The sequence below is a fragment of the Oncorhynchus mykiss genome, chromosome 16 (genome assembly GCF_013265735.2).
Source record: "Oncorhynchus mykiss isolate Arlee chromosome 16, USDA_OmykA_1.1, whole genome shotgun sequence".
Lineage (NCBI taxonomy): Eukaryota > Metazoa > Chordata > Actinopteri > Salmoniformes > Salmonidae > Oncorhynchus > Oncorhynchus mykiss.
Window position 1 is genome coordinate 74225254 of NC_048580.1, and position 17126 is coordinate 74242379.

The 17126-nt window shown below is 52.2% G+C and overlaps 1 protein-coding gene across 1 annotated transcript in view; it reads right to left on the reverse strand.

Annotated features, from left to right (window-relative positions):
• Positions 1–17126, reverse strand: part of LOC110510377 (CDK5 and ABL1 enzyme substrate 2) — a 113790-nt gene that overhangs the window by 7934 nt on the left and 88730 nt on the right. The window contains exon 7 of the mRNA XM_036947799.1: positions 16165–16271. Coding sequence (XP_036803694.1) covers positions 16165–16271 — 107 coding nt within the window. The remainder of the gene's footprint in view (positions 1–16164; positions 16272–17126) is intronic.

Genomic DNA, 17126 nt, shown 5'->3' on the forward strand with positions numbered 1-17126 from the left:
CTTATAGTAGGCTTAAGGGAGGGCTTATAGTAGGCCTAAGGGAGGGATTATAGTAGGCCTAAGGGAGGGCTTATAGTAGGGCTAAGGGAGGGCTTATAGTAGGGCTAAGGGAGGGCTTATAGTAGGCCTAAGGGAGGGCTTATAGTAGGCCTAAGGGAGGGATTATAGTAGGCCTAAGGGAGGGCTTATAGTAGGGCTAAGGGAGGGCTTATAGTAAGGCTAAGGGAGGGCTAAGGGAGGGCTTATAGTAGGCCTAACGGAGGGCTAAGGGAGGGCTTATAGTAGGACTAAGGGAGGGCTAAGGGAGGGCTTATAGTAGGCCTAAGGGAGGGCTAAGGGAGGGCTTATAGTAGGGCTAAGGGAGGGCTAAGGAAGGGCTTATAGTAGGCCTAAGGGAGGGCTTATAGTAGGCCTAAGGGAGGGCTAAGGAAGGGGGTATAGTAGGGCAAAGGGAGGGCTAAGGGAGGGCTTATAGTAGGCCTAAGGGAGGGCTTATAGTAGGGCTAAGGGAGGGCTTATAGTAGGCCTAAGGGAGGGCTTATAGTAGGGCTAAGGGAGGGCTAAGGAAGGGCTTATAGTAGGGCTAAGGGAGGGCTAAGGGAGGGCTTATAGTAGGCCTAACGGAGGGCTTATAGTAGGACTAGGGGAGGGCTAAGGGAGGGCTTATAGTAGGCCTAAGGGAGGGCTAAGGGAGGGCTTATAGTAGGGCTAAGGGAGGGCTAAGGGAGGGCTTATAGTAGGCCTAAGGGAGGGCTAAGCGAGGGCTTATAGTAGGCCTAAGGGAGGGCTAAGGGAGGGCTTATAGTAGGCCTAAGGGAGGGCTTATAGTAGGCCTAAGGGAGGGCTAATGGAGGGCTTATAGTAGGCCTAAGGGAGGGCTTATAGTAGGCCTAAGGGAGGGCTAAGGGAGGGCTTATAGTAGGCCTAAGGGAGGGCTTATAGTAGGCCTAAGGGAGGGCTTATAGTAGGCATGAGGGAGGGCTAAGGGAGGGCTTATAGTAGGCCTAAGGGAGGGCTTATGGTAGGCCTAAGGGAGGGCTTATAGTTGGCCTAAGGGAGGGCTTATAGTTGGCCTAAGGGAGGGCTTATAGTAGGGCTAAGGGAGGGCTAAGGGTGGGCTTATAGTAGGCCTAAGGGAGGGCTAAGGGAGGGCTAAGGGAGGTCTTATAGTAGGGCTAAGGGAGGGCTAAGGGAGGGCTAAGGAAGGGCTTATAGTAGGCCTAAGGGAGGGCTTATAGTAGGCCTAAGGGAGGGCTAAGGAAGGGCTTATAGTAGGGCAAAGGGAGGGCTAAGGGAGGGCTTATAGTAGGCCTAAGGGAGGGCTTATGGTAGGCCTAAGGGAGGGCTTATAGTTGGCCTAAGGGAGGGCTTATAGTAGGCTTAAGGGAGGGCTTATAGTAGGCCTAAGGGAGGGATTATAGTAGGCCTAAGGGAGGGCTTATAGTAGGGCTAAGGGAGGGCTTATAGTAGGGCTAAGGGAGGGCTTATAGTAGGCCTAAGGGAGGGCTTATAGTAGGCCTAAGGGAGGGATTATAGTAGGCCTAAGGGAGGGCTTATAGTAGGGCTAAGGGAGGGCTTATAGTAGGGCTAAGGGAGGGCTAAGGGAGGGCTTATAGTAGGCCTAACGGAGGGCTAAGGGAGGGCTTATAGTAGGACTAAGGGAGGGCTAAGGGAGGGCTTATAGTAGGCCTAAGGGAGGGCTAAGGGAGGGCTTATAGTAGGGCTAAGGGAGGGCTAAGGAAGGGCTTATAGTAGGCCTAAGGGAGGGCTTATAGTAGGCCTAAGGGAGGGCTAAGGAAGGGGGTATAGTAGGGCAAAGGGAGGGCTAAGGGAGGGCTTATAGTAGGCCTAAGGGAGGGCTTATAGTAGGGCTAAGGGAGGGCTTATAGTAGGCCTAAGGGAGGGCTTATAGTAGGCCTAAGGGAGGGCTTATAGTAGGCCTAAGGGAGGGCTTATAGTAGGCCTAAGGGAGGGATTATAGTAGGCCTAAGGGAGGGCTTATAGTAGGGCTAAGGGAGGGCTTATAGTAGGGCTAAGGGAGGGCTTATAGTAGGCCTAAGGGAGGGCTTATAGTAGGCCTAAGGGAGGGCTTATAGTAGGCCTAAGGGAGGGCTTATAGTAGGGCTAAGGGAGGGCTAAGGGTGGGCTTATAGTAGGCCTAAGGGAGGGCTAAGGGAGGGCATATAGTAGGCCTAAGGGAGGGCTTATAGTAGGCCTAAGGGAGGGCTTATAGTAGGCATGAGGGAGGGCTAAGGGAGTGCTTATAGTAGGCCTAAGGGAGGGCTTATGGTAGGCCTAAGGGAGGGCTTATAGTTGGCCTAAGGGAGGGCTTATAGTAGGCCTAAGGGAGGGCTAAGGGAGGGCTTATAGTAGGGCTAAGGGAGGGCTAAGGGAGGGCTAAGGAAGGGCTTATAGTAGGCCTAAGGGAGGGCTAAGGAAGGGCTTATAGTAGGGCTAAGGGAGGGCTAAGGGAGGGCCTATAGTAGGCCTAAGGGAGGGCTTATAGTAGGGCTAAGGGAGGGCTTATAGTAGGCCTAAGGGAGGGCTTATAGTAGGCCTAAGGGAGGGCTTATAGTAGGCCTAAGGGAGGGCTTATAGTAGGCCTAAGGGAGGGATTATAGTAGGCCTAAGGGAGGGCTTATAGTAGGGCTAAGGGAGGGCTTATAGTAGGGCTAAGGGAGGGCTTATAGTAGGCCTAAGGGAGGGCTTATAGTAGGCCTAAGGGAGGGCTAAGGGAGGGCTTATAGTAGGGCTAAGGGAGGGCTAAGGGAGGGCTTATAGTAGGGCTAAGGGAGGGCTAAGGAAGGGCTTATAGTAGGGCTAAGGGAGGGCTAAGGGAGGGCTTATAGTAGGCCTAACGGAGGGCTTATAGTAGGACTAGGGGAGGGCTAAGGGAGGGCTTATAGTAGGCCTAAGGGGGGGCTAAGGGAGGGCTTATAGTAGGGCTAAGGGAGGGCTAAGGGAGGGCTTATAGTAGGCCTAAGGGAGGGCTAAGCGAGGGCTTATAGTAGGCCTAAGGGAGGGCTAAGGGAGGGCTTATAGTAGGCCTAAGGGAGGGCTTATAGTAGGCCTAAGGGAGGGCTAATGGAGGGCTTATAGTAGGCCTAAGGGAGGGCTTATAGTAGGCCTAAGGGAGGGCTAAGGGAGGGCTTATAGTAGGCCTAAGGGAGGGCTTATAGTAGGCCTAAGGGAGGGCTTATAGTAGGCATGAGGGAGGGCTAAGGGAGGGCTTATAGTAGGCCTAAGGGAGGGCTTATGGTAGGCCTAAGGGAGGGCTTATAGTTGGCCTAAGGGAGGGCTTATAGTTGGCCTAAGGGAGGGCTTATAGTAGGGCTAAGGGAGGGCTAAGGGTGGGCTTATAGTAGGCCTTCGGGAGGGCTAAGGGAGGGCTTATAGTAGGGCTAAGGGAGGGCTAAGGGAGGGCTAAGGAAGGGCTTATAGTAGGCCTAAGGGAGGGCTTATAGTAGGCCTAAGGGAGGGCTAAGGAAGGGCTTATAGTAGGGCAAAGGGAGGGCTAAGGGAGGGCTTATAGTAGGCCTAAGGGAGGGCTTATGGTAGGCCTAAGGGAGGGCTTATAGTTGGCCTAAGGGAGGGCTTATAGTAGGCTTAAGGGAGGGCTTATAGTAGGCCTAAGGGAGGGATTATAGTAGGCCTAAGGGAGGGCTTATAGTAGGGCTAAGGGAGGGCTTATAGTAGGGCTAAGGGAGGGCTTATAGTAGGCCTAAGGGAGGGCTTATAGTAGGCCTAAGGGAGGGCTTATAGTAGGCCTAAGGGAGGGATTATAGTAGGCCTAAGGGAGGGCTTATGGTAGGCCTAAGGGAGGGCTTATAGTTGGCCTAAGGGAGGGCTTATAATAGGCCTAAGGGAGGGCTTATAGTTGGCCTAAGGGAGGGCTTATAGTAGGGCTAAGGGAGGGCTAAGGGTGGGCTTATAGTAGAACTAAGGGAGGGCTAAGGGAGGGCTTATAGTAGGGCTAAGGGAGGGCTAAGGGAGGGCTAAGGAAGGGCTTATAGTAGGCCTAAGGGAGGGCTTATAGTAGGCCTAAGGGAGGGCTAAGGGAGGGCTTATAGTAGGCCTAAGGGAGGGCTAAGGGAGGGCTTATAGTAGGCCTAAGGGAGGGCTTATAGTAGGGCTAAGGGAGGGCTTATAGTAGGCCTAAAGGAGGGCTTATAGTAGGCCTAAGGGAGGGCTTATAGTAGGCCTAAGGGAGGGCTTATAGTAGGCCTAAGTGAGGGATTATAGTAGGCCTAAGGGAGGGCTTATAGTAGGGCTAAGGGAGGGCTTATAGTAGGGCTAAGGGAGGGCTTATAGTAGGCCTAAGGGAGGGCTTATAGTAGGCCTAAGGGAGGGCTTATAGTAGGCCTAATGGAGGGCTTATAGTAGGCCTAAGGGAGGGCGTATAGTAGGGCTAAGGGAGGGCTTATAGTAGGGCTAAGGGAGGGCTTATAGTAGGCCTAAGGGAGGGCTTATAGTAGGCCTAAAGGAGGGCTTAGAGTAGGCCTAAGGGAGGGCTTATAGTAGGCCTAAGGGAGGGCTTATAGTAGGCCTAAGGGAGGGCTAAGGGAGGGCTTATAGTAGGCCTAAGGGAGGGCTTATAGTAGGGCTAAGGGAGGGCTAAGGGTGGGCTTATAGTAGGCCTAAGGGAGGGCTAAGGGAAGGCTTATAGTAGGCCTAAGGGAGGGCTTATAGTAGGCCTAAGGGAGGGCTAAGGGAGGGTTTATAGTAGGCCTAAGGGAGGGCTAAGGGAGGGCTTATAGTAGGCCTAAGGGAGGGCTAAGGGAGGGCTTATAGTAGGCCTAAGGGAGGGCTAAGGGAGGGCTTATAGTAGGCCTAAGGGAGGGCTTATAGAAGGCCTAAGGGAGGGCTTATAGTAGGCCTAAGGGAGGGCTTATAGAAGGCCTAAGGGAGGGCTTATAGTAGGCCTAAGGGAGGGCTTATAGTAGGCCTAAGTGAGGGATTATAGTAGGCCTAAGGGAGGGCTTATAGTAGGGCTAAGGGAGGGCTTATAGTAGGCCTAAGGGAGGGCTTATAGTAGGCCTAAGGGAGGGCTTATAGTAGGCCTAAGGGAGGGCTAAGGGAGGGCTTATAGTAGGCCTAAGGGAGGGCTTATAGTAGGGCTAAGGGAGGGCTAAGGGTGGGCTTATAGTAGGCCTAAGGGAGGGCTAAGGGAGGGCTAAGGGAGGGCTTATAGTAGGGCTAAGGGAGGGCTAAGGGAGGGCTAAGGAAGGGCTTATAGTAGGCCTAAGGGAGTGCTTATAGTAGGCCTAAGGGAGGGCTAAGGGAGGGCTTATAGTAGGCCTAAGGGAGGGCTAAGGGAGGGCTTATAGTAGGCCTAAGGGAGGGCTTATAGTAGGGCTAAGGAAGGGCTTATAGTAGGGCTAAGGGAGGGCTAAGGGAGGGCTTATAGTAGGCCTAACGGAGGGCTAAGGGAGGGCTTATAGTAGGACTAAGGGAGGGCTAAGGGAGGGCTTATTGTAGGCCTAAGGGAGGGCTTATAGTAGGCCTAAGGGAGGGCTAAGGGAGGGCTTATAGTAGGGCTAAGGGAGGGCTAAGGGAGGGTTTATAGTAGGCCTAAGGGAGGGCTAAGCGAGGGCTTATAGTAGGCCTAAGGGAGGGCTAAGGGAGGGCTTATAGTAGGCCTAAGGGAGGGCTAAGGGAGGGCTTATAGTAGGCCTAAGGGAGGGCTAATGGAGGGCTTATAGTAGGCCTAAGGGAGGGCTTATAGTAGGCCTAAGGGAGGGCTTATAGTAGGCCTAAGGGAGGGCTAAGGGAGGGCTTATAGTAGGCCTAAGGGAGGGCTTATAGTAGGCCTAAGGGAGGGCTTATAGTAGGCATGAGGGAGGGCTAAGGGAGTGCTTATAGTAGGCCTAAGGGAGGGCTTATGGTAGGCCTAAGCGAGGGCTTATAGTTGGCCTAAGGGAGGGCTTATAGTTGGCCTAAGGGAGGGCTTATAGTAGGGCTAAGGGAGGGCTAAGGGTGGGCTTATAGTAGGCCTAAGGGAGGGCTAAGGGAGGGCTTATAGTAGGGCTAAGGGAGGGCTAAGGGAGGGCTAAGGAAGGGCTTATAGTAGGCCTAAGGGAGGGTTTATAGTAGGCCTAAGGGAGGGCTAAGGAAGGGCTTATAGTAGGGCAAAGGGAGGGCTAAGGGAGGGCTTATAGTAGGCCTAAGGGAGGGCTTATAGTAGGGCTAAGGGAGGGCTTATAGTGGCCTAAGGGAGGGCTTATAGTAGGCCTAAGGGAGGGCTTATAGTAAGCCTAAGGGAGGGCTTATAGTAGGCCTAAGGGAGGGATTATAGTAGGCCTAAGGGAGGGTTTATAGTAGGCCTAAGGGAGGGCTAAGGGAGGGCTTATAGTAGGCCTAAGGGAGGGCTAAGGGAGGGCTTATAGTAGGCCTAAGGGAGGGCTAAGGGAGGGCTTATAGTAGGCCTAAGGGAGGGCTTATAGAAGGCCTAAGGGAGGGCTTATAGTAGGCCTAAGGGAGGGCTTATAGAAGGCCTAAGGGAGGGCTTATAGTAGGCCTAAGGGAGGGCTTATAGTAGGCCTAAGTGAGGGATTATAGTAGGCCTAAGGGAGGGCTTATAGTAGGGCTAAGGGAGGGCTTATAGTAGGCCTAAGGGAGGGCTTATAGTAGGCCTAAGGGAGGGCTTATAGTAGGCCTAAGGGAGGGCTAAGGGAGGGCTTATAGTAGGCCTAAGGGAGGGCTTATAGTAGGGCTAAGGGAGGGCTAAGGGTGGGCTTATAGTAGGCCTAAGGGAGGGCTAAGGGAGGGCTAAGGGAGGGCTTATAGTAGGGCTAAGGGAGGGCTAAGGGAGGGCTAAGGAAGGGCTTATAGTAGGCCTAAGGGAGGGCTTATAGTAAGCCTAAGGGAGGGCTAAGGGAGGGCTTATAGTAGGCCTAAGGGAGGGCTAACGGAGGGCTTAAAGTAGGCCTAAGGGAGGGCTAAGGGAGGGCTTATAGTAGGGCTAAGGAAGGGCTTATAGTAGGGCTAAGGGAGGGCTAAGGGAGGGCTTATAGTAGGCCTAACGGAGGGCTAAGGGAGGGCTTATAGTAGGACTAAGGGAGGGCTAAGGGAGGGCTTATTGTAGGCCTAAGGGAGGGCTTATAGTAGGCCTAAGGGAGGGCTAAGGGAGGGCTTATAGTAGGGCTAAGGGAGGGCTAAGGGAGGGTTTATAGTAGGCCTAAGGGAGGGCTAAGCGAGGGCTTATAGTAGGCCTAAGGGAGGGCTAAGGGAGGGCTTATAGTAGGCCTAAGGGAGGGCTAAGGGAGGGCTTATAGTAGGCCTAAGGGAGGGCTTATAGTAGGCCTAAGGGAGGGCTTATAGTAGGCATGAGGGAGGGCTAAGGGAGTGCTTATAGTAGGCCTAAGGGAGGGCTTATGGTAGGCCTAAGCGAGGGCTTATAGTTGGCCTAAGGGAGGGCTTATAGTTGGCCTAAGGGAGGGCTTATAGTAGGGCTAAGGGAGGGCTAAGGGAGGGCTAAGGGTGGGCTTATAGTAGGCCTAAGGGAGGGCTAAGGGAGGGCTTATAGTAGGGCTAAGGGAGGGCTAAGGGAGGGCTAAGGAAGGGCTTATAGTAGGCCTAAGGGAGGGTTTATAGTAGGCCTAAGGGAGGGCTAAGGAAGGGCTTATAGTAGGGCAAAGGGAGGGCTAAGGGAGGGCTTATAGTAGGCCTAAGGGAGGGCTTATAGTAGGGCTAAGGGAGGGCTTATAGTGGCCTAAGGGAGGGCTTATAGTAGGCCTAAGGGAGGGATTATAGTAGGCCTAAGGGAGGGCTTATAGTAGGGCTAAGGGAGGGCTTATAGTAGGGCTAAGGGAGGGCTTATAGTAGGCCTAAGGGAGGGCTTATAGTAGGCCTAAGGGAGGGCTTATAGTAGGCCTAAGGGAGGGATTATAGTAGACCTAAGGGAGGGCTTATGGTAGGCCTAAGGGAGGGCTTATAGTTGGCCTAAGGGAGGGCTTATAGTAGGCCTAAGGGAGGGCTTATAGTTGGCCTAAGGGAGGGCTTATAGTAGGCCTAAGGGAGGGCTTATAGTAGGGCTAAGGGAGGGCTTATAGTAGGGCTAAGGGAGGGCTTATAGTAGGCCTAAGGGAGGGCTTATAGTAGGCCTAAGGGAGGGCTTATAGTAGGCCTAAGGGAGGGCTTATAGTAGGCCTAAGGGAGGGCTTATAGTAGGCCTAAGGGAGGGCTTATAGTAGGCCTAAGGGAGGGCTTATAGTAGGCCTAAGGGAGGGCTTATAGTAGGCCTAAGGGAGGGCTAAGGGAGGGCTTATAGTAGGCCTAAGGGAGGGCTAAGGGAGGGCTTATAGTAGGCCTAAGGGAGGGCTTATAGTAGGGCTAAGGGAGGGCTTATAGTAGGCCTAAGGGAGGGCTTATAGTAGGCCTAAGGGAGGGCTTATAGTAGGCCTAAGGGAGGGCTTATAGTAGGCCTAAGTGAGGGATTATAGTAGGCCTAAGGGAGGGCTTATAGTAGGGCTAAGGGAGGGCTTATAGTAGGCCTAAGGGAGGGCTTATAGTAGGCCTAAGGGAGGGCTTATAGTAGGCCTAAGGGAGGTCTTATAGTAGGGCTAAGGGAGGGCTTATAGTAGGGCTAAGGGAGGGCTTATAGTAGGCCTAAGGGAGGGCTTATAGTAGGCCTAAGGGAGTGCTTATAGTAGGCCTAAGGGAGGGCTTATAGTAGGCCTAAGGGAGGGCTTATAGTAGGGCTAAGGGAGGGCTTATAGTAGGCCTAAGGGAGGGCTTATAGTAGGCCTAAGGGAGGGCTTATAGTAGGCCTAAGGGAGGGCTAAGGGAGGGCTTATAGTAGGCCTAAGGGAGGGCTAAGGGAGGGCTTATAGTAGGCCTAAGGGAGGGCTAAGGGAGGGCTTACAGTAGGCCTAAGGGAGGGCTTATAGTAGGGCTAAGGGAGGGCTTATAGTAGGCCTAAGGGAGGGCTTATAGTAGGCCTAAGGGAGGGCTTATAGTAGGCCTAAGGGAGGGCTTATAGTAGGCCTAAGTGAGGGATTATAGTAGGCCTAAGGGAGGGCTTATAGTAGGGCTAAGGGAGGGCTTATAGTAGGCCTAAGGGAGGGCTTATAGTAGGCCTAAGGGAGGGCTAAGGGAGGGCTTATAGTAGGCCTAAGGGAGGGCTAAGGGAGGGCTTATAGTAGGCCTAAGGGAGGGCTAAGGGAGGGCTTATAGTAGGCCTAGGGGAGGGCTAAGGGAGGGCTTATAGTAGGCCTAAGGGAGGGCTAAGGGAGGGCTTATAGTAGGGCTAAGGAAGGGCTTATAGTAGGGCTAAGGGAGGGCTAAGGGAGGGCTTATAGTAGGCCTAACGGAGGGCTAAGGGAGGGCTTATAGTAGGACTAAGGGAGGGCTAAGGGAGGGCTTATAGTAGGCCTAAGGGAGGGCTAAGGGAGGGCTTATAGTAGGCCTAAGGGAGGGCTAATGGAGGGCTTATAGTAGGCCTAAGGGAGGGCTTATAGTAGGCCTAAGGGAGGGCTTATAGTAGGCCTAAGGGAAGGCTAAGGGAGGGCTTATAGTAGGCCTAAGGGAGGGCTTATAGTAGGCCTAAGGGAGGGCTTATAGTAGGCATGAGGGAGGGCTAAGGGAGTTCTTATAGTAGGCCTAAGGGAGGGCTTATGGTAGGCCTAAGGGAGGGCTTATAGTTGGCCTAAAGGAGGGCTTATAGTTGGCCTAAGGGTGGGCTTATAGTAGGCCTAAGGGAGGGCTAAGAGAGGGCTTATAGTAGGGCTAAGGGAGGGCTAAGGGAGGGCTAAGGAAGGGCTTATAGTAGGCCTAAGGGAGGGCTTATAGTAGGCCTAAGGGAGGGCTAAGGAAGGGCTTATAGTAGGGCAAAGGGAGGGCTAAGGGAGGGCTTATAGTAGGCCTAAGGGAGGGCTTATAGTAGGGCTAAGGGAGGGCTTATAGTAGGCCTAAGGGAGGGCTTATAGTAGGCCTAAGGGAGGGCTTATAGTAAGCCTAAGTGAGGGCTTATAGTAGGCCTAAGGGAGGGATTATAGTAGGCCTAAGGGAGGGCTTATAGTAGGCCTAAGGGAGGGCTTATAGTAGGGCTAAGGGAGGGCTTATAGTAGGCCTAAGGGAGGGCTTATAGTAGGCCTAAGGGAGGGCTTATAGTAGGCCTAAGGGAGGGCTTATAGTAGGCCTAAGGGAGGGCTTATAGTAGGGCTAAGGGAGGGCTTATAGTAGGCCTAAGGGAGGGCTTATAGTAGGCCTAAGGGAGGGCTTATAGTAGGCCTAAGGGAGGGCTTATAGTAGGCCTAAGGGAGGGCTTATAGTTGGCCTAAGGGAGGGCTTATAGTAGGCCTAAGGGAGGGCTTATAGTAGGGCTGGGAGGGCTTATAGTAGGGCTAAGGGAGGGCTTATAGTAGGCCTAAGGGAGGGCTTATAGTAGGCCTAAGGGAGGGCTTATAGTAGGCCTAAGGGAGGGCTTATAGTAGGCCTAAGGGAGGGCTTATAGTAGGGCTAAGGGAGGGCTTATAGTAGGCCTAAGGGAGGGCTTATAGTAGGCCTAAGGGAGGGCTTATAGTAGGCCTAAGGGAGGGCTTATAGTAGGCCTAAGGGAGGGCTAAGGGAGGGCTTATAGTAGGCCTAAGGGAGGGCTTATAGTAGGCCTAAGGGAGGGTTTTGAACACAAGAAACATAAAAAACAAGCCTTTTAATTTCAATATTTTTTTTTTACAGGTTACAGATAACTTCTAAATACGAGGTTGACTGTATTCACCGAGGATCTCACCTCTCGTTTCCTGATGGGCCCGGACCCGTAGCCGACATCTTGGAGGGGGTTTTACGTACGTCTTAAACGGAACCTGATTGGTTAAAATAATGTGGGTTTGTCCACAACGCAGAGATAAAAAGGGAATGTCAGCTCACTGGTTAAACTCCTCTCAAACTTAATGTTTTAATAAAGCTTCGGTGATTAAGATTAATTTCCAAGCGGTCTCGGGAGTTAAACCTTTTAAATCGACAGTCTTGAAAAGCCTTGAGAGGAGAGGAAGCTGGGCTTAGTTTTAAATCCAATAAAACAAAATGGTGGTGGGGGCAGTTTCTAAATACGAAGTATTACAGGCATCAAAAATAAATAAATATCATCGCTGCCGGAAATTAACACATTGGATCATATTTTTAAGGACCTAAAAATATTTCCAGCCACCCATCTGAGCGCAAGGTGATATAGTAGGCCTAAGGGAAGGCTAAGGGAGGGCTTATAGTAGGCCTAAGGGAGGGCTTATAGTAGGCCTAAGGGAGGGCTTATAGTAGGCATGAGGGAGGGCTAAGGGAGTTCTTATAGTAGGCCTAAGGGAGGGCTTATGGTAGGCCTAAGGGAGGGCTTATAGTTGGCCTAAAGGAGGGCTTATAGTTGGCCTAAGGGAGGGCTTATAGTAGGGCTAAGGGAGGGCTAAGGGTGGGCTTATAGTAGGCCTAAGGGAGGGCTAAGGGAGGGCTTATAGTAGGGCTAAGGGAGGGCTAAGGGAGGGCTAAGGAAGGGCTTATAGTAGGCCTAAGGGAGGGCTTATAGTAGGCCTAAGGGAGGGCTAAGGAAGGGCTTATAGTAGGGCAAAGGGAGGGCTAAGGGAGGGCTTATAGTAGGCCTAAGGGAGGGCTTATAGTAGGGCTAAGGGAGGGCTTATAGTAGGCCTAAGGGAGGGCTTATAGTAGGCCTAAGGGAGGGCTTATAGTAAGCCGAAGGGAGGGCTTATAGTAGGCCTAAGGGAGGGATTATAGTAGGCCTAAGGGAGGGCTTATAGTAGGGCTAAGGGAGGGCTTATAGTAGGGCTAAGGGAGGGCTTATAGTAGGCCTAAGGGAGGGCTTATAGTAGGCCTAAGGGAGGGCTTATAGTAGGCCTAAGGGAGGGATTAAAGTAGGCCTAAGGGAGGGCTTATGGTAGGCCTAAGGGAGGGCTTATAGTTGGCCTAAGGGAGGGCTTATAGTAGGCCTAAGGGAGGGCTTATAGTTGGCCTAAGGGAGGGCTTATAGTAGGCCTAAGGGAGGGCTTATAGTAGGGCTGGGAGGGCTTATAGTAGGGCTAAGGGAGGGCTTATAGTAGGCCTAAGGGAGGGCTTATAGTAGGCCTAAGGGAGGGCTTATAGTAGGCCTAAGGGAGGGCTTATAGTAGGCCTAAGGGAGGGCTTATAGTAGGGCTAAGGGAGGGCTTATAGTAGGCCTAAGGGAGGGCTTATAGTAGGCCTAAGGGAGGGCTTATAGTAGGCCTAAGGGAGGGCTTATAGTAGGCCTAAGGGAGGGCTAAGGGAGGGCTTATAGTAGGCCTAAGGGAGGGCTTATAGTAGGCCTAAGGGAGGGTTTTGAACACAAGAAACATAAAAAACAAGCCTTTTAATTTCAATATTTTTTTTTTACAGGTTACAGATAACTTCTAAATACGAGGTTGACTGTATTCACCGAGGATCTCACCTCTCGTTTCCTGATGGGCCCGGACCCGTAGCCGACATCTTGGAGGGGGTTTTACGTACGTCTTAAACGGAACCTGATTGGTTAAAATAATGTGGGTTTGTCCACAACGCAGAGATAAAAAGGGAATGTCAGCTCACTGGTTAAACTCCTCTCAAACTTAATGTTTTAATAAAGCTTCGGTGATTAAGATTAATTTCCAAGCGGTCTCAGGAGTTAAACCTTTTAAATCGACAGTCTTGAAAAGCCTTGAGAGGAGAGGAAGCTGGGCTTAGTTTTAAATCCAATAAAACAAAATGGTGGTGGGGGCAGTTTCTAAATACGAAGTATTACAGGCATCAAAAATAAATAAATATCATCGCTGCCGGAAATTAACACATTGGATCATATTTTTAAGGACCTAAAAATATTTCCAGCCACCCATCTGAGCGCAAGGTGATATAGTAGGCCTAAGGGAAGGCTAAGGGAGGGCTTATAGTAGGCCTAAGGGAGGGCTTATAGTAGGCCTAAGGGAGGGCTTATAGTAGGCATGAGGGAGGGCTAAGGGAGTTCTTATAGTAGGCCTAAGGGAGGGCTTATGGTAGGCCTAAGGGAGGGCTTATAGTTGGCCTAAAGGAGGGCTTATAGTTGGCCTAAGGGAGGGCTTATAGTAGGGCTAAGGGAGGGCTAAGGGTGGGCTTATAGTAGGCCTAAGGGAGGGCTAAGGGAGGGCTTATAGTAGGGCTAAGGGAGGGCTAAGGGAGGGCTAAGGAAGGGCTTATAGTAGGCCTAAGGGAGGGCTTATAGTAGGCCTAAGGGAGGGCTAAGGAAGGGCTTATAGTAGGGCAAAGGGAGGGCTAAGGGAGGGCTTATAGTAGGCCTAAGGGAGGGCTTATAGTAGGGCTAAGGGAGGGCTTATAGTAGGCCTAAGGGAGGGCTTATAGTAGGCCTAAGGGAGGGCTTATAGTAAGCCTAAGGGAGGGCTTATAGTAGGCCTAAGGGAGGGATTATAGTAGGCCTAAGGGAGGGCTTATAGTAGGGCTAAGGGAGGGCTTATAGTAGGGCTAAGGGAGGGCTTATAGTAGGCCTAAGGGAGGGCTTATAGTAGGCCTAAGGGAGGGCTTATAGTAGGCCTAAGGGAGGGATTAAAGTAGGCCTAAGGGAGGGCTTATGGTAGGCCTAAGGGAGGGCTTATAGTTGGCCTAAGGGAGGGCTTATAGTAGGCCTAAGGGAGGGCTAAGGGAGGGCTTATAGTAGGGCTAAGGGAGGGCTAAGGGAGGGCTAAGGAAGGGCTTATAGTAGGCCTAAGGGAGGGCTTATAGTAGGCCTAAGGGAGGGCTAAGGAAGGGCTTATAGTAGGGCAAAGGGAGGGCTAAGGGAGGGCTTATAGTAGGCCTAAGGGAGGGCTTATAGTAGGGCTAAGGGAGGGCTTATAGTAGGCCTAAGGGAGGGCTTATAGTAGGCCTAAGGGAGGGCTTATAGTAAGCCTAAGGGAGGGCTTATAGTAGGCCTAAGGGAGGGATTATAGTAGGCCTAAGGGAGGGCTTATAGTAGGGCTAAGGGAGGGCTTATAGTAGGGCTAAGGGAGGGCTTATAGTAGGCCTAAGGGAGGGCTTATAGTAGGCCTAAGGGAGGGCTTATAGTAGGCCTAAGGGAGGGATTAAAGTAGGCCTAAGGGAGGGCTTATGGTAGGCCTAAGGGAGGGCTTATAGTTGGCCTAAGGGAGGGCTTATAGTAGGCCTAAGGGAGGGCTTATAGTTGGCCTAAGGGAGGGCTTATAGTAGGCCTAAGGGAGGGCTTATAGTAGGGCTGGGAGGGCTTATAGTAGGGCTAAGGGAGGGCTTATAGTAGGCCTAAGGGAGGGCTTATAGTAGGCCTAAGGGAGGGCTTATAGTAGGCCTAAGGGAGGGCTTATAGTAGGCCTAAGGGAGGGCTTATAGTAGGGCTAAGGGAGGGCTTATAGTAGGCCTAAGGGAGGGCTTATAGTAGGCCTAAGGGAGGGCTTATAGTAGGCCTAAGGGAGGGCTTATAGTAGGCCTAAGGGAGGGCTAAGGGAGGGCTTATAGTAGGCCTAAGGGAGGGCTTATAGTAGGCCTAAGGGAGGGTTTTGAACACAAGAAACATAAAAAACAAGCCTTTTAATTTCAATATTTTTTTTTTACAGGTTACAGATAACTTCTAAATACGAGGTTGACTGTATTCACCGAGGATCTCACCTCTCGTTTCCTGATGGGCCCGGACCCGTAGCCGACATCTTGGAGGGGGTTTTACGTACGTCTTAAACGGAACCTGATTGGTTAAAATAATGTGGGTTTGTCCACAACGCAGAGATAAAAAGGGAATGTCAGCTCACTGGTTAAACTCCTCTCAAACTTAATGTTTTAATAAAGCTTCGGTGATTAAGATTAATTTCCAAGCGGTCTCAGGAGTTAAACCTTTTAAATCGACAGTCTTGAAAAGCCTTGAGAGGAGAGGAAGCTGGGCTTAGTTTTAAATCCAATAAAACAAAATGGTGGTGGGGGCAGTTTCTAAATACGAAGTATTACAGGCATCAAAAATAAATAAATATCATCGCTGCCGGAAATTAACACATTGGATCATATTTTTAAGGACCTAAAAATATTTCCAGCCACCCATCTGAGCGCAAGGTGATATAAGACAGGTACATTACCAAGCCTGGCGTTAAGGGCTGGAAAATGCCCGTTTTTTTTTACAAGACGAAATTAACAAACTAACGTTGGTTTGACATTAGCACCGCCTTAACACCACCTGGACATACAGCCCTATATGTATATACATAATAATAATTAATATAATATTATATATATATATATATATAATAATAAAAAATGTTTCGTTTGGTCATGGATGTGGTTATACTTTCCATGTCAATAAGAGGGGAAGAGAGAGGGTGAGAGGGAGAGGCGAGAGGGGTGGAAGAGAGGGTGAGAGGGAGAGGAAGAGAGGGTGAGGGAGAGAGGGAAAAGAGAGGGTGAGGGAGAGGGGGGAAGAGAGGGTGAGGGAGAGAGCGAGAGGAGAGAGGGGTGGAAGAGAGAGGGTGAGAGGGAGAGGAGAGGGGGTGAGAACAAGAGGGAGAGGGGAAGAGAGAGAGGGTGAGAGCGAGAGGGAGAGAAGGAGAGGGGGGGAAGAGAGAGGGTGAGACGGAGAGGAAGAAGAGAGAGGGTGAGAGGGAGAGGAGAGGGGGTGAGAACAAGAGGGAGAGGGGAAGAGAGAGGGTGAGAGCGAGAGGGAGAGAAGGAGAGGGGGGAAGAGAGGGTGAGACGGAGAGGAAGAAGAGAGAGGGTGAGAGCGAGAGGGAGAGAAGGAGAGGGGTGGAAGAAAGAGGGTGAGAGCGAGAGGGGGAGAGGGGCGGAAGAGAGAGGGAGAGAGCAAGAGAGAGGGAAGAGAGAGAGTGAGAGGGAGAGAGAGAGGGGGGGTGGAAGAGAGAGGGTGAGAGGGAAAGCGGAAGAGAGGGAGAAGACAGAGGGAGGTAGGGAGGGAAGAAGAGGGAGGGAGGGAAGAAGAGGGAGGTAGGGAGGGAGGGAGGGGAGAGAAGGAAAGATGGAGGGAGAGAGAGAGAGAGAGAGGAGGGAGAGGAGATGGGGAGAGAGAGAAGGAGGGGAAGAGAGAGGGTGAGAGGGAGAGGAAGAGAGGGAAGAGAGAGAGGGGGAGGGAGGGGGTGTTGGGAAAAGAGAAAGACAAAACATCTATGGAAATGACCGTACCCACACACACACACCCACACCCACCCACACCCACACACACACACTACAGTAGCATACCTCCTGATCTTGCTGAGTGTCAGCTTGACTTGAGGAAACTTCTCTTTAAAAGTCTCGTTCATGTCCTTCTTCAGATCAGACGGCTTCACATACTCTATCACTGTTGTCTGGAGGGGGGAGAGAGGGGGAGGAGAGAGGGAGAGAGGGGGAGAGAGAGAGAGGGAGGGGTAGATAGAGGGAGGGAGGGGGAGAGAGAGGGAGGGAGGGCGGGGGAGAGAGAGGGAGGGAGGGAGGGGGAGAGAGAGGGAGGGAGGGGGAGATAGAGGGAGGGAGGGGGAGAGAGAGGGAGGGAGGGAGGGAGGGAGGGAGGGAGGGAGGGAGGGAGGGAGGGAGGGAGGGAGGGGGAGAGAGAGGGAGGGAGGGGGAGAGAGAGGGAGGGAGGGGGAGAGAGAGGGAGAGAGAGGGAGGGAGGGAGGGGGAGAGAGAGGGAGGGAGGGAGGGGGAGAGGGAGGGAGGGGGAGAGAGAGGGAGATAGAGGGAGGGAGGGGGAGATAGAGGGAGGTAGGGAGAGAGAGAGGGAGGGAGGGGGAGAGAGAGGGAGGGAGGGGGAGAGAGAGGGAGGGAGGGGGAGGGAGGGGGAGATAGAGGGAGGGAGGGGGAGAGAGAGGGAGGGAGGGGGAGAGAGAGGGAGGGAGGGAGGGGGAGAGAGAGGGAGGGAGGGGGAGAGAGAGGGAGGGAGGGGGAGATAGAGGGAGGGAGGGGGAGAGAGAGAGGGAGGGAGGGAGGGGGAGAGAGAGGGAGGGAGGGGGAGATAGAGGGAGGGAGGGGGAGAGAGAGAGGGAGCGAGAGGAGATGGGGAGAGAGAGGAAGGGAAGAGAGAGAGGGAGCGAGAGGAGATGGGGAGAGAGAGAAGGAGGGGAAGAGAGAGAAGGAGGGGAAGAGAGAGAAAGAGGGGAAGAGAGAGAGGGAGAAACTATTCATTAATTTCTCTATAACGTTTTAAAATGTGGCCCAGTAAAAGA